The 14,569-nt window shown below is 41.6% G+C and overlaps 1 protein-coding gene across 4 annotated transcripts in view; it reads left to right on the plus strand.

Moving 5' to 3' along the window:
• RALGAPA2 (Ral GTPase activating protein catalytic subunit alpha 2) overlaps positions 1–14,569 on the plus strand; it is a 282,721-nt gene that overhangs the window by 118,123 nt on the left and 150,029 nt on the right. For 3 of the 4 annotated variants that reach the window (XM_079945309.1, XM_079945307.1, XM_079945308.1), the window contains 4 exons: positions 666–842; positions 10,028–10,221; positions 11,029–11,127; positions 11,358–11,513. In XM_079945309.1, coding sequence (XP_079801435.1) covers positions 666–842; positions 10,028–10,221; positions 11,029–11,127; positions 11,358–11,513 — 626 coding nt within the window. Of the gene's footprint in view, positions 1–665; positions 843–10,027; positions 10,222–11,028; positions 11,128–11,357; positions 11,514–14,569 lie in introns of those variants that run through there. The other variant, XR_013831632.1, reaches the window with a different exon arrangement.

Below are 14,569 nucleotides of genomic sequence, written 5' to 3' on the forward strand. Positions count from 1 at the left end.
GCAGAGAGGGCGGACACCCCGAGTCCTTGTGGAGCAGACGGGATTTGGGGGGCAGGCTGGCTGGGTCTGTTCTGTGTCAGACTGAATAGTCCTGTGAGGCTGCACAGCCTTTGAAAGCATCCTTGTATCATGACAAATTAGAACTTTTTAGTGTTTAAAGGGGAGAGTCTCTACTGAAGAAAACCTTTTGTGTGGGACACCTCATCCCCCGGTAATCCTGGGTGATTCACCCCAGGTTCAAGTCTAGACATCAGGCACGAGGTGGAAGCCATCCTCGGGCTCTTCAGCCTGCCAGCATAAACTCGCTTCTGCGGTGGAATCGATTCCCCTCCCCTCCTCCACCCACCCCCGTTTTGTAGTTGAATAAGTCAGGGTAGAAAGCGTAAGAACTCGAGGTGATCTTCTCCGTACCTGGGGGAACTCAGTTAAGACCCCTGAATAGGGTGCGGCTTGGGCTGTAGGTGGCACGGCCCATAAGGACTGCTCGTGCCCCACGCCTGGAACCTCTGTTTCATTGACCAGGAGCCCCACGCAGGCACCTTTTGAGCCTCTGTCCTGAGAACGATTCCTGCTGGGACAGCTGCTTAGTTCCCTGTGTGCTGGGATTGTGGACATGCTGGTTCCCTGCTCTTGGCTGTCTCAGACTGTGTCTCCCATTGTGCCAGGTGACAGTGTCAGCAGTGACCCTGCTCTGGGCTGCAACACCGAGGCAGAGCTGTCCCTGAGCCCGTGGCAGATCTGCGAGGAAGACCCGGAGCTGAGCACGCCCACGGATGCTGTGACTGACTCCGATGCCCGCCACTGGTTACAACTCAGTCCCACGGATGCTTCCAACCTCACAGGTAACCAACTGCGTCTTTGAAAAGAGGCGCCGGTGCTAACACCGGTTGGGAGATCCCAGGGTTTGCCAGTTGCAAGAACTCTAGGGGTCCCTCAGCACAGTGATAATGGGGGCTCCCTCCTCCCACATGGGTGCACCGGCCCCAACCCCCTGTTCATAATCAGTTGTGAATTCGCAGAGTCCTATGTGGAGAGGGTGCTGAAACAGTGGCCGAGAAGGGAGGAGGCCTGCCATGCCGACACCCACTGTCCACCATGGGAGGAGGTCTCTGATATTCATGCCAAGGCTTTGCGATCCGTGACCAAATGTGATTTACTCTGGAAACAGAGAAGAGTGATTTTTCCAACTGGCATGTGTCCTAAATCCAGGATAAGTTAAAGAATTTGGATAGCTTATTGATTACTATTTTCTTTAACTTTACTGTAGAATGTTTGATATATACAAGATAAGTTGTGAGGCATGTGTAAGTTAGGGACTGTAGTAATCAAATGAACACCAGCAAACCTGCACTCCGTGTAAGAAGTAGAACAGCTGCCCCACCAGTGAGGCCCCAGCAGGCCCTTCTCAAGTCCTTCCCCTCCCGTCATCCTGTGACCCTGTCCCCAATTCTTCCTAAAATCATGCCCTTAACTTCTTTATAATTTTACCACAATATCTGTCTCCTCAAACACTACATCATTTAATTCTGGTTTTAAGCTTTTGAAAAATGTTGTCATATTCTGTATTTTTGCAACTTTTTTCCCTCGAGTATCTGTATTTCTAAGATTCATGAACAGATTACAGAGCCAAACTTTCTGGGTCTGCATCCAGACTCTGCCAAGGAATGGCAGGGTGGCCTTGAGCCAGTGAATCTCTCTGTCCTTCAGTTTCCTTTCTGTAGAGTGGGGATAGGAATCGTCTGTATTATGGGTTGTTGCAGGAATCAGTGAGTGAGCACCTGAGTCAAGAGCGCAGAGCAGTGTGTGTGGAAGCACTCTGCAGTCTTAGCTGTTCACACGCACACACAGACGTCCTGTGACCCTGGGAAAGTGAACCTCTAAAGGCTCAGTTCCCTTACCTTGTGACAGGGGAGGACGGGGACACCAAGAGAAGTTGGGTTTTTGTTTTGCTTTGTTTTGCTAAGTGTCAGGAGAGACTAGTGTTCTGAGGAGCTCAGCGAGGGCGATGGCGACCACGGCCACGTCCCTCCTGGCCCACTGCATTCCTGCATCCACAGACGTCCTTGATGAGAACAACAACAGCAAACCACAAAGCACGTGTTGAGTAAAAAGTGGTATTAAAATGCTAAAAGTCATTTTAAAATTAGAAGTCAAGGCAAAACTTTGAACTTCGTTTTTGTTTTTTTTAACCAGGCAAACTGGTTTTCACTAATGACAATATAAAATTTAACCAGCCCCTGATGTTTTTGGAAGTTCCTAACGGAGTAACATAAAAACTTCGTAAAATTTAGTTTTTGGTAAAACTTAGTGTTGGATAAAATCTTTTATCTATGAGGTAGATAAGACCAAGGAGAATAATCTTCATGTGTATGTAATGTGTATCTTAATTAAGACTAGAAAAACGAGCAGAGAAAAACAAACCAGTTAACTGTAAATGAGTAACGCGTTGCCCTATAATGCTGTATATGCCGTCCTTCAGAGATAGTGGACGTTTTTGGTCTAAGTATTCACATCTGCCAGTGGTAGGAGCCTTGCAAAATCAATGAGAGAATGATTGGCAAAGCCATGTGCTGACTTTTATAAACTATTGGGTAGTATTGATAATTTGTGCTTCTCAAATGTGTGGTTCTTTTGGAAATGATTTTAAATTCTTCGTATATATAGTGATACATAGACATGTATAATGATTTTGAATAATAATACCATAAACTTTTAAGGGATTTGACAGTTTACAAGGAACTTTGAGGCATCCTCTTTGATTTTTATGGTAAGCAGGCCAAGTCATACAAATTCTGTTCTAGGGATGGAGAAGCTGAGACCTAGAGAAATTGTGTTGTCTCACTGGGGAGTAAGTGCCAGAGTTGGAACTGGCTTCCAGAGTGTTCTGACTCCAGATGCAGTGCTGTGCCTACTCCTTTCTTCTACGCTGCTGTTAAAATTACAGCTGCAAACCCCTCTGAACTATTTGAGAATTATTAACACATTTATGGAATAAATGGCTTCTTTGGGTCCAATATACAGCTTGTCCAACGGAAATCATCTTCGTGGTACTATCAAAGGCAATACTGAATTTTCTGTAAGTTGAATTTACTTAAACAAGGACTAGTTTTAATTAGTTTTATTGAAAGGAAAGAAAATTGGGTGATTATGTCTTTTGTCTGTCCTCTGGGAAGATTAGTTCTGATCCCATCTCAGAGTGTGCATGGGACCGCTCAATTTAATAAACTCGTGTGAGGTAATTTTATATGATGCACTCTCTGTTGTGATTAACTCCTCCAAATACTTAGTTCTTCTTTGAAATTCTAATATCGAGAATCAGTACACTCAGTTCAATAGTTCATCTTGTCATCTGTGAAAAGGACAAACCGTAATATGATAAGGTTTAAGGATTATCGCAGTTCTGAATTTAACTTTCTGTTCTTAGGAGAACAATTTCTTCATAAATGGACAAAATAAAACTCATGTTACCCTGATCTCCAGGACACACGAAGAGAGTGACCCAACAATTTGAGTGTGTCTCTGTTTCTCGTTGAATAATCCTACCAGTTATCAAATGCTTAGAATAATAAACTGCTTCCAAAATCTTAAATTCCTTTATCATTGGCAAGCTAACAGTTCAGTTTTGTATTTGCTTTCTTATTTAAATCATTTCATGTTTTCTGAGAATAGCAGCTAAATTTATGGTGCATTGTTTCACAGTGTGTCTGGGATTTGTATGGCAAGACATGGAGACATAGAGATGATTGTCATGAAGGAAGAAGTTTATAGAAATAGGGGCACGACATGCCATGCAGGGGGGCACATGAGGAGGCACAAGGGTTAGGGGCAGGAAGACAGGGGAAAACGTGGGCAACAGCCTTTACTGTCGTTTACATGGGAAAGGGAAGGCAAGGCAGGCTATGCAGACTCAGGAGCGGCTAGTTGGGATAATTTCAGCAGATCCTAGAGCACAGACACTGGCCCTGGTTGCCTGGTGCCAGACCTCATGGTGATGAGGGCACAGGGACATCCCCTTGATGGCAAGAGCTGGACAGAGGAGGTAGGTGGGAGGCCTGGGTTTGGGATTGTGGGGTTCGCATGTGGAAGACACACTCCCTGGGGAGTTGTTTGCTATCTCTAGGAATTAGCTAACCCTGGGACGGGCAGTCCCTTCCTGGTCAAGGAGGCCCCAGATGCCAGAGCGTCAAGAATACGGAAAATAAGAAATTAGAGTTGACTCGTGCGTAAGTTTTGTTCTGTTGAGCTTATGATTTTCTAGGGGGGAGTATTTTTGACTCTATAGGTAAGAACCAGTATTGCTGTTGACCTCATCTCTTATTTAGCAAATAAGCTTATAGTCTAGAAATACTGAATTTGATGCTATAAGAAATAAAAAGATGAATAAGTCATAGCCATGACTGACTTACGAGGTTACCAAAAATAAGACATTTATCCTGATAAGGACAAATAATGCAATAAGTGCTATGTGATTTATTTAAAAGGAGTTTTAATCACAGGGATAGACGAATAGACTAAGGGAATGGAGTATAAAATACATACTGGATCCACACAGGCACGGAGTCCTGATACACGAAAGAGACAGCATTCCAGGTCTGACAAGGGAAGAATGGACTGCCCCCACAAAGGCCTGCGGGACAGTATTTAGCCACAGGGCAGGAAATGGGACAGATTCCCTACCTCCCACCTTGCCCACAGCCAGGTCCCTATGGATAAAATACTTAAATGTGGAAAGGAAAACTTAAGAACTTTTGGAAGAAAATATCCTCTAAAATTATGTCTAAGACCTTGGGGTAGGGAAGGCTTTCTTAAATGGGATGGAAAAAAAAAAAAAGCTAACCATAAGAAACGTGTCAGTCATTAATTCAACTTCAGCATAAGGAAAACTTTCCTTTCATTGTCAGAGAAACTTTAAGAACTCAGGGTTAGCAGAACGCTGCAGGTAAGGGCCAGCTCTGTTGCTCCTTCCAGGTGCCTGTCAAATCACTGATACGTTTTAAGATAAAGTTCAGTAAGAAGTGGTTTTCAGCATTTTGCTTTAGTTGGGGAAAGGTCAGTGGTGTTCCCCGCCGCCCCCCGCCCCACCGTTGCAAGGTAAACTTCAGGGGCAGGATTGTCATTGGTCATTGCTCACTGGTCATGTTCACAGCTGATTCTTGGCTCCCAGGACACTACGTAGCAGGAGAGGAATAGTCAGTAAATACTTGAATCAGTGAATGAATAAGCTTTAAGCTGCAGGCTGTTGTTTGAGTTAGCTAAAAACAGCAATGAAATTTTAACCTTTTTTGATAATAAAAAATATGTACGATTGCGTTTCCAAGTCTCTTGTTTATCACAGCCCTGCCTCTAGATGTTGTTATCAAAATCCTTTGACCATTTCTGCTTTTAATTATAACTTCTGCTTTTAATTATCACTGTTACCTGCCACCAAAACCATTCACAGGAATGGTGTGTCAGCATCCTCTGCCGTTGCAGACATTTTTGGCATTTCCACCAGGCTTTGATCTATTTTGAAAACATAAAACTTTCTAAAGAAAAATAACGATGAGAAGTACCGTGGGGTTGCTTGCTCTCCTTTGTAATCTTTAACATGAATGTTGCGTGTGCCTGGGAAGCAGATGAGGAAGGAGAGAGAGGGTCAGGCGGCAGTGACGGTCAGCAGAGTGCCAACCTGTGCCTTCTCCACTTTTAATCAAAAGTCTAGGCCTAATTTTTCTGGTCCCAGAATTAAGGTGTTTCTGTTGAGCCTTTGGGTTTGTGCCTTTGGTTAAGTTTTCAACTCAAAAGGGAAAATCATTGGGCTTCCCTGGTGGTGCAGTGGTTGAGAGTCCGCCTGCTGACGCAGGGGACGCGGGTTCGTGCCCCGGTCTGGGAAGATCCCACATGCTGCGGAGTGGCTGGGCCCATGCGCCATGGCCGCTGAGCCTGTGCGTCCGGAGCCTGTGCTCCGCAACAGGAGAAGCCACAACAGTGAGAGGCCCGCGTACCGCAAAAAAAAAAACAAAAGGAAAATCATTTCCAAAGCACCAGCTATGTTTCATCAACCCTCCACCAAACCTACACGAGACTGCTGCTGTGTGAAGCCGCCCTTGGGTCCTAAGTGCCTGTTTTACTGATTACCAAGACTTAACTCACGGCTAAAATCCTTTGCATATTTGCAAAGTTCTGAACTTTAGATTGCTCCTGTATTAAAGTCCTGTATGTGTTGGGAGAAAGATGATATAACTTTTATTTGTTTGCAAGACTTCCTACTTTAACAACAAAAGAATGTTAATGTCTCTATAGCATTTAATAATAATGGAACAAAAAGATGCTAGGCTAGCATACTAGCTTGCTCGTGAAAAAGAAAATGAACTAAGTGTTTGGTGTTTTTAAGGTGAACATGAAATTTTCAGAAATCTCTCAAATCCCAATTCTTAATTAAGTGCTGCTTCACTGAGGAACCATCTACATGCAAAATGTCAGCATCTGTTCTGTTACTTATGCCATGAGTGGAATAATTTTGGGTAAAAACATTTCAACTCATTAAAAAATTTTTTTCACAGTAATATTGAGCATGCAATCGTTTCAAATACCTCGAAAAGACTCCCTGTATTTTGATAATGTGATGGGGGATGCTACCTAGAATTTTATCACTGAGGAATACATTTTTCTGAGAGCAAAGCAGTATTGAAACAGTTTCTTTTTTTGGAGGGGGGGATCCTTCCATAACTGAGAATGTGTTTGCTGGCAGGTAGCAGGGAGGTGTAGGTGATAAGACACCTGAACTCTGTTTACTTGGAGCTGTCACTCAAGGGAAGTCCCAGCCTGACTAGAAGGCTGGAGGCTAATCTCCACCTCAGATGGCTGCATTTTGGGGGTGATGGTTGGGGATGGAGCAAAGCTCTAAGTCACTGAGTTCCCTTACTTTTTTCACCCCTCAAGGAATTAAAGACTCATGGATGAGAAAAATACATGCTGATGAGAAAAATACATGCTGTATCATGCTGCTTGTTCACTTGGGAGCTTACGTTGGTTTGTAAGGTTCATTTGAAGCTTCAGCAAGCCTTCTTGGACTGTCAGATGCTACTGCACGCATTTTACAGAGTAAATGTGAGGAGGTCGAGCCTGTCTTCTGAGGTTTTGTAAAAGGCAGTCTGAGAGCCCAGAAGGGCCGTAGTTAGGCTTTTGCTGTCTGCAGGCACACTGTGTGGGATTCCGGCTCGGATTATCTGTGCCACCTCAGTTGATTGTATGATACGGATGTGGGAAATACAGGTGTGTTTTGCTCTAAGAAGGAACAGTGCTCCTGGATTTGGGAAGATCTGTCCGTGACAACATGTACCATCCGTATCAAATCCTCTGTTTCAGGGTCTTGGCATCTTTCCATAACGAATATATTGATAATAAGCTGTCAGCAGCTGTCTCGGGCACAGTGCGGGAAGCGCACGGAGCCTGCCCTGGATTTGCCCTGGTCCCTCCTCCACCCGCTCCTCCTGGTCCTTGCCGGCTCTGCTCATCCCTCTACTTGAGCTCCTTGCATCCGTAGACTGTGCTCCCATTTCTATGGTTAGGCCCCAGCAATATATGCACCCAAGATGATGCTCAGCGGTGGTTAATGGTTGCCACCGTGTCTGGGTGGGACACAGCTCTTTAAACCCCCTCCAAAGATTCGAAAGAGAAGCAAAGCAGAGGTGACTTAAACAGAAAGCCAAAAGTAAGATGTGAGAGATAAAAATCAAATAAATCAGCAGCTACAATAAAAATAAACAATTTAAACTTGCAATTCAATTCAGAAACCCTTGGGTTAGGTTGAAGACATAAAATCCAGCCATATGATGTTTACCAGAGGTACCCCTAATACATAATGTACAGGGAGATCCTAAGTAAATAAATAAACACATTGATACATAGGAAGAAAGGTGGACCAGGGTGTAGCTCTGTGTGTGTCAGTCACATAAACTTTAAAGCAGAAGTCATTTATTAGTGACAGCAGTAATTCTGAATTTATATGAACTTCATAGCCTCCAGATATATATGAAGCAAAATTTGACAGAATTACTAGGAACTACTGATAAAACCATAATCATAGTAGGAAATTTTAATATCAGCTCTCATTAATAGATGAGTTAAGCAGAAAAAATATTAAAATAGAGAAGATTTACACAATACAATTAATCTTGATTGAATGTAGATCTATATGTGTAAAATTTTTTGAACTTAATTTAAAAATACCTGAGATTTTTTTTTTCAAGCACATGGAACATTTACAGAAATTGACCAGTTAGATCATTAAGCAAGCCTCAACAAACGTCCATGATTTGAAACGGTATTACATTCCATGAATATGATGAAATAAATTCAGAAGAACAAAAAGAAAAGAGAAGAAAACGACATTAAGAAACTGAAACTGCATTTCAAATAAATTAAGTCCAAAAAGAAATCAAATTTTGAACTGGAAAATATTTCAAATTGACTACAGCGAAATGTAGCTGAGTACTGATATGGAGGAAAATATGTGGCCTTAGGTGTGTACACTAGAAGCAAAAAACGCTAATTTATTCAATGTCTTATTCAAAAAATTAGGTAAAGAATGGCAGCAGAATAATATACAGAAGTTGACAAAAAAGGAACTAATAAAGCTAAGTACATAACATATACTAGAAAGCAATAGAGAAAACAAAGACCAGTCTTTAAAAACATGAATAAAATAGACAAATAGGCAAGATAAATCAAGGAAAAAATATTGGGAGTGAAAAAGGGAACAGAGCTGCAAAAACAATATAAAATTAAAAAATAATACAATAGGTTAATTCTAATAGAGTTATTTAAAATTAAGAGGACAATTCCTAGCTTTACTGAAGCTTCAAATAAAAGAGAAACTGTCTTTTTCAACCTGTTTCAGACAGGTTGATACTCTCCGGAGTTAATAATTTTTCACCCAAAACAATTTCAAGAATTGGAATGCTGCTGACTCTAAAATTACAAAGGAAACTACAGGAAAGTGAGCACTTTTCCAACACAGAATTCTGTACCCAGCCAAACTATGAATTACAAGTCAGGGACCCAAGACTTTCAGACATGAGGACGTGCGCCTTCCTCAGGCAGCCACAGGAAGACGTGGTCCACTAAAAGCGAGAAGCAAGCAGAGAAATACCGTGTGCCGTTTGTGATTCTGGTCTTACAAAGAAGAAATGTAAACGTGTTCACACAAAAGCCTGTATGCAATTGTAGCTTTATTTATAATCACCAAAACCAGGAAACTCTCCAATGTCCTTCATCAGGTCAGTGGATAAACTATCATACCTGTGGATACACAACCTCGTGGATGAATCTCTCAAATAAACGCATTATGCTAAGTGAAAGGAACCAGACAGAAAAGCTGCTTACTATAGGGTTCCATTTATCGGACATTCTGGAAATTGCAGAATGTAGGGACACTGTAGGGACAAAAAACAGCAGGGGTTGTCTGGAACAGAGGTTCGGGGAGGGGACTGACTGTGAAGGGGCACTTGTGGAGTGAAGGGGCTATTTCGTATCAATTATGGTGGCAGTGTGTGGTGACAGTTACACCATCGTATACCTTTCTTACAAGTCCTTGAATCCAAGGAGGGTAAAATTTATTATAAGCAAATTATATAACCCCCCCCATAAACCTGAATAGTAACAGCCACCACAAATGTCACTCCAGCCATGAGGCCTCCCCGGCCACCTTTTTTCATGGCCCTGTTCCCTACCTATCGTGCTCAAGTTCTCCTCGCCACCCCGCTGCTGCTTTATAAAGCCCTTCACAGGGTCTCCAGGAACTGTTCTGTCATCTCTGGGCTGTTGTCCTTTTAGTTGGAAAGGAGCAGAATCATCTAACCTTTCCTCATGGAGCCCACTTTTCTGTCCTTTTGTCCTTCCAAGTTGTCAGCCATTTCATACTTCATCTTATTTTACTCTGAACATGTAAATTTTCAAGCACAGGTAATTTGCATGACAGAAAAAAAGGCTGTAACAGTGAAATCAAAATTGCATTTACAGGGTTAACACGCATCTTTCCCCACAGATAGCAGCGAATGCCTTGCTGATGACTGTAGCATAATCGCTGGGGGGACCCTCACGGGTTGGCACCCAGACTCGGCCGCCGTGTTATGGCGAAGAATCTTGGGAATCCTCGGAGACGTGAATAATATCCAGTCACCCAAGATCCATGCCAGAGTGTTTGGCTATCTCTATGAACTCTGGTACAAGCTAGCGAAGGTAAGTCCTGCCGTCACCTTTTATTCTAATACGGGAACATTGCCTTATCACTTGACATAAAAACTGTGTTGCACGTAACTTCTGAACAGAAGTTTAGATGTTTAGACAAAGTACGTTTGACGATCCAAGAATAAATAATAATACTTATAGTTTGTTCATTTTATAAATGCCTAAGAGTTATTTCGTTTAATGTGCAAGTAGACTGTTACTATAGGATATTAAAGAATGGGATATTATACACTAGTTTTAGTTACTCCCTTTATCAAGTGATACTGGTTTTATTGTACAAAATTGGAAGAATGTAGAAAAATGCTAAGAAGACAATCTCACCATCCACAGAGAAAGCCAATATTAATATATAATCTTATTTCTGTGGATAAACATATTTTTATAAAAGAACTGTCTTAGAGTCCATACAATTTTCATTCTAGTTTTTTGTTTTTGTTTACAACATACATTTTCCCCATGCTAGTACTTTTTTTTTTTTTTTCCAAAAACACAGTTCGTGTTTATACAGTATAACCTGTGAAACCATTCCTTATCATTTGGAGTTCAGGGAGGCCTCTCCAGGCATTAAGATTGAAGGAAAAACAATGCCCTTGTTTTGTATTAGATCTAAAACCACCACACAGTTCAAAAAGACAGTAGACCTCGTGATAAAAGAAACACTTGTAAATGTTGTAGCTTTTCACTCAACTTACAGAAATTTAATTGGGAGCAGCTGTTTGACCATGGAGCACGTTTCTGAAGTATCATTGGGATAAACTGTGTGTTGCCTTCCCTAAAAGTCTCCTCTTTGTGAATTAGATACGGGATAACCTAGCAATAAGCCTGGATAACCAGTCTTCTCCGTCTCCTCCCGCCTTGATCCCACCCCTCAGAATGTTTGCATCATGGCTATTTAAGGCAAGTGAACATGTGTTTATTCCTTTATTGTAATTTCCTCTTCCTTCCTAAATTGAGTTTAAAAAATGTAATTGCCCAAGACTGCATGTTTTGAGGACAGGCTGGATCTCACTCCAGCCAGCGCATCCCACATCTCCATAAACAACTTTATGGAAAACTGAAAAGTAAGTGAATGGACAAAATGCATCTGCATCTGGAGTTGATTAAATCTCTAAACGTCTCCTTGGCAGGCGACAACGCTGCCCGATGCATATAAGGAAGGCAAACTCCAAGCCTACAAGCTGATCTGCGCCATGATGACCCGACGCCAGGACGTGCTGCCCAACTCGGACTTCCTGGTGCATTTTTACCTCGTCATGCACCTGGGACTAACCAGCGAGGACCAGGTATCTGGGACTCCGCCATCGCGGTGGCCTGTCGTTCGGAAAGTGCATGTCACTCTTTGCAGGTGAAATTGGGGCTTATGAAAGTACCTCCAAAATGTTGAAATCCTCATTAGTTCCGCGTCTTCTACACCCAGCAGCACCAGCGGCCTTTCAGAAATGTAAGTCTGACTTGTCTCACCGGAGCTGCTTCTCCCCACTGACTCTGCATTTCACCAGCCAAATTTGAATTTTACCCCTTGGCCTGTCCAGTTATGTATCATTTAACGTCTGCCTGTTGTCAGCCTCAGAAATACTTATCTCACCCACTTTTTGTTGGGGTTCTTCATTAGCTATGGTATGAAGAAAATGATTTTGGTCATTTAAAAGTGTTCGAAAGCTACTGTCTTAGGAGTTAGGATGTTTTTGTGAACAACCTCACCTATAGATTAGGGATCCTGACATCTCTCGATAAGGAGTCTCTCAAAGAAATGTGATTGGTAGTTAAGTTGAAACAGAAGGGCCAAAGGAGCCACTAGCAATCAGCCTGTAGCCCTCGGCCTTCCTCCCTCTGGAAGTCCCCTGGTGGTGGGCAGAGGACCTGGACCGGCAGGAACACTGACTTTTGACTTGCTGTCTGAATATCAAGCAGGCAAGTGAAGAGGTTGATTTGTGAAGCCTGAGGTTATTCTGGACACTATCTGGAGGATGGATTTAGAGATGTGACAGTGGTGGGGTAGAGTAGGAGGCTGGGCCTGGAGGTTAATTAGGAAGTGATTAAACAAATATAGATTTTTTTTTAAATGGCGAGAACTAAGATGGTAGCACTGGAGATGGGAAGAAGGAAAGGGAAAGGTTTAAGAGGTTTGAAGGCATTTAATTTTATCACTGAGTCTTCTTGACTGATTAGAGATTTGAGGAGTGTTTCAGAATTTACCCTTTAAATTGTAGATACTTACCAGTGAACTTGAATCATTCGTGAACTACCAAGTAGCCATCCTTTGTGTCTTTATTTGATGCTTTGAATATATGATGCAGACACACGGACCTTTTGTTACAGGGAAGAGGTCATTCTTTGGATTTTCCAGCCTTACCTTGGGCCCTGTTTAAAACTCTTGTAAAGTATTCCCTGATAAACACTTTGAGCTTCAGTCACTGAACTTTTCTTCTGAAGTAATAGCCATACTGTCCTACTGAGTTGTCTCTGTCATATTCGCTCCAATTCCAGCAGTGTGCAACGGACATCTGTAGAGCAGAGACTGGACTTAGATGCACAGGCTCGTTTATTTCCTAAACAAATGTAGAAATAGAGACACATAAGTAGACCTGTTCGTACTCCTTGCTCAGATATTTTGCAGCCATCATTGCGGACGGAAGCATGTTTTACAGAATGATGCAACTCAGGGCATGTGGAAGATTAAGGGGTAGAAATAGGGAAGAGAATTAACTCACAGATAATAATGAGATCCCTCAGTGACAGAACCAAGAGAGGAAGGTTTAGTTAACAACGCTGTACTTTAAAGCAGTATTTTGCTAAGATTTGCAGGAAAAACATCTACTTGGAAATGATAATCAACTGTAGAATCTTCTTATTTAATAAAAACAAATTTGAAGTCAGAATTGGGAGATTGGGATTGACATACAGTAATATGTATAAAATAGATAACTAATAAGAACCTGCTGTATAAAAAATAAATTAAATTAAATTTTTAAAAAAATTTGAAGTCAGCTGTAAACAGTATTTCTAGAATGAGCTTTCCAGAAACTCACATAAGGAGGTGTGTTTAGAATCCTCTTTCTATTTTAAATTGTGTTGTAGTGAAAATGAAACAATAAAATGAGATGAAATCTGTATAACATTTGAGTACCCAAAACATTATTTCAAAAATGGGATTTTGGGACATCCCTGGCAGTCCACTGGTTAAGATTTCGCCTTCCAATGCAGGGGGTGCGGGTTTGATCCCTGGTTGGGGAGCTAAGATCCCACATGCCTCATGGCCAAAAACCCAAAACTTAGAAAAAACAGAAGCAATATTGTAACAAATTAAATAAAGACCTAAACAAATTTTTTTTTTAAAAATGGGATTTTACAGTGTAGAAAAAGGAGTTTTCAAATTTTATACTTAAAATAATTTTCACGTTTAATGTATCCCTTATTTTTGGTTAAGTTTGATCTTTTGTAGTTCACTGTAAAATGTGTCAATCTTAAATGATGGCCCATTGCTAGCAGTAATCCCAACATTCAGACTTCTAAGAGAAAACGGGGATATCATAAATCTCTATTTTCTAATCAGCCTACTGTTTCGACCATTAGAAGCTTGAGTTGTTATGCGTTTCATAGAATTGACTGTTTTGCTTTAACCTTAACAATTATTGGTATATGTTTTAGAAGCCCTGACCGTCTGCCAAACAGAACTACTCTAAATAAACTTTATTCCTTTGCCAGAAGAAAATTACACGGAAGGCTTTCTAATGAAAGAAACTTTTCTCATTTAAGTAAGAAATGTCTCCGGTAATTAGTTTAACTTTTGGTCCACATGTCTAAACAGGTCATGGTGGTTGCTCCAGAACTTACATGACTTCTGGAAACACATGTTATATTAATTGTAAGAAAAGAAAGCATTTGCTCTAGAGAATAGAGTTAAATTCAATGTTTTAGTTGACGCACTGCGCACCTGCAACTCGGACCATCTCAGGGCTGTTTCCATCTTGTGAGAGTTTTCAAAGAGCTACACTTCTACGTAGCCTGGCACTAAAAGCCTTCGTTCCTGCAGAGAGAGCCTTGTTAAAATGTTCCTTATTTTTTAATAAGTAATAGCAAATCATTTTTAGATTTTTAATATTTATAATTTTGTCTTCCAACAAAATCCAAAGTGAATTTCCTCCTTTGGCCTCTGGGTGGCACCCTTGTCTGCAGGACGCTCGGCTGCCTGGTTCATGGACCACACTGAGCCTTAGAACTGCTGGGAGACCCAGCGCTGTGGGAGCTCGGTGCTGTGGCCTGGCCGCTTTACAGATGCTTTCGTAGATCTGAGAGTAGCAAAATCATGCCAGTGGTGACTAATAAAGTGTTGAATTAG

This window comes from Stenella coeruleoalba (assembly GCF_951394435.1).
Source record: "Stenella coeruleoalba genome assembly, chromosome: 15".
NCBI classification, from domain to species: Eukaryota; Metazoa; Chordata; class Mammalia; order Artiodactyla; family Delphinidae; genus Stenella; species Stenella coeruleoalba.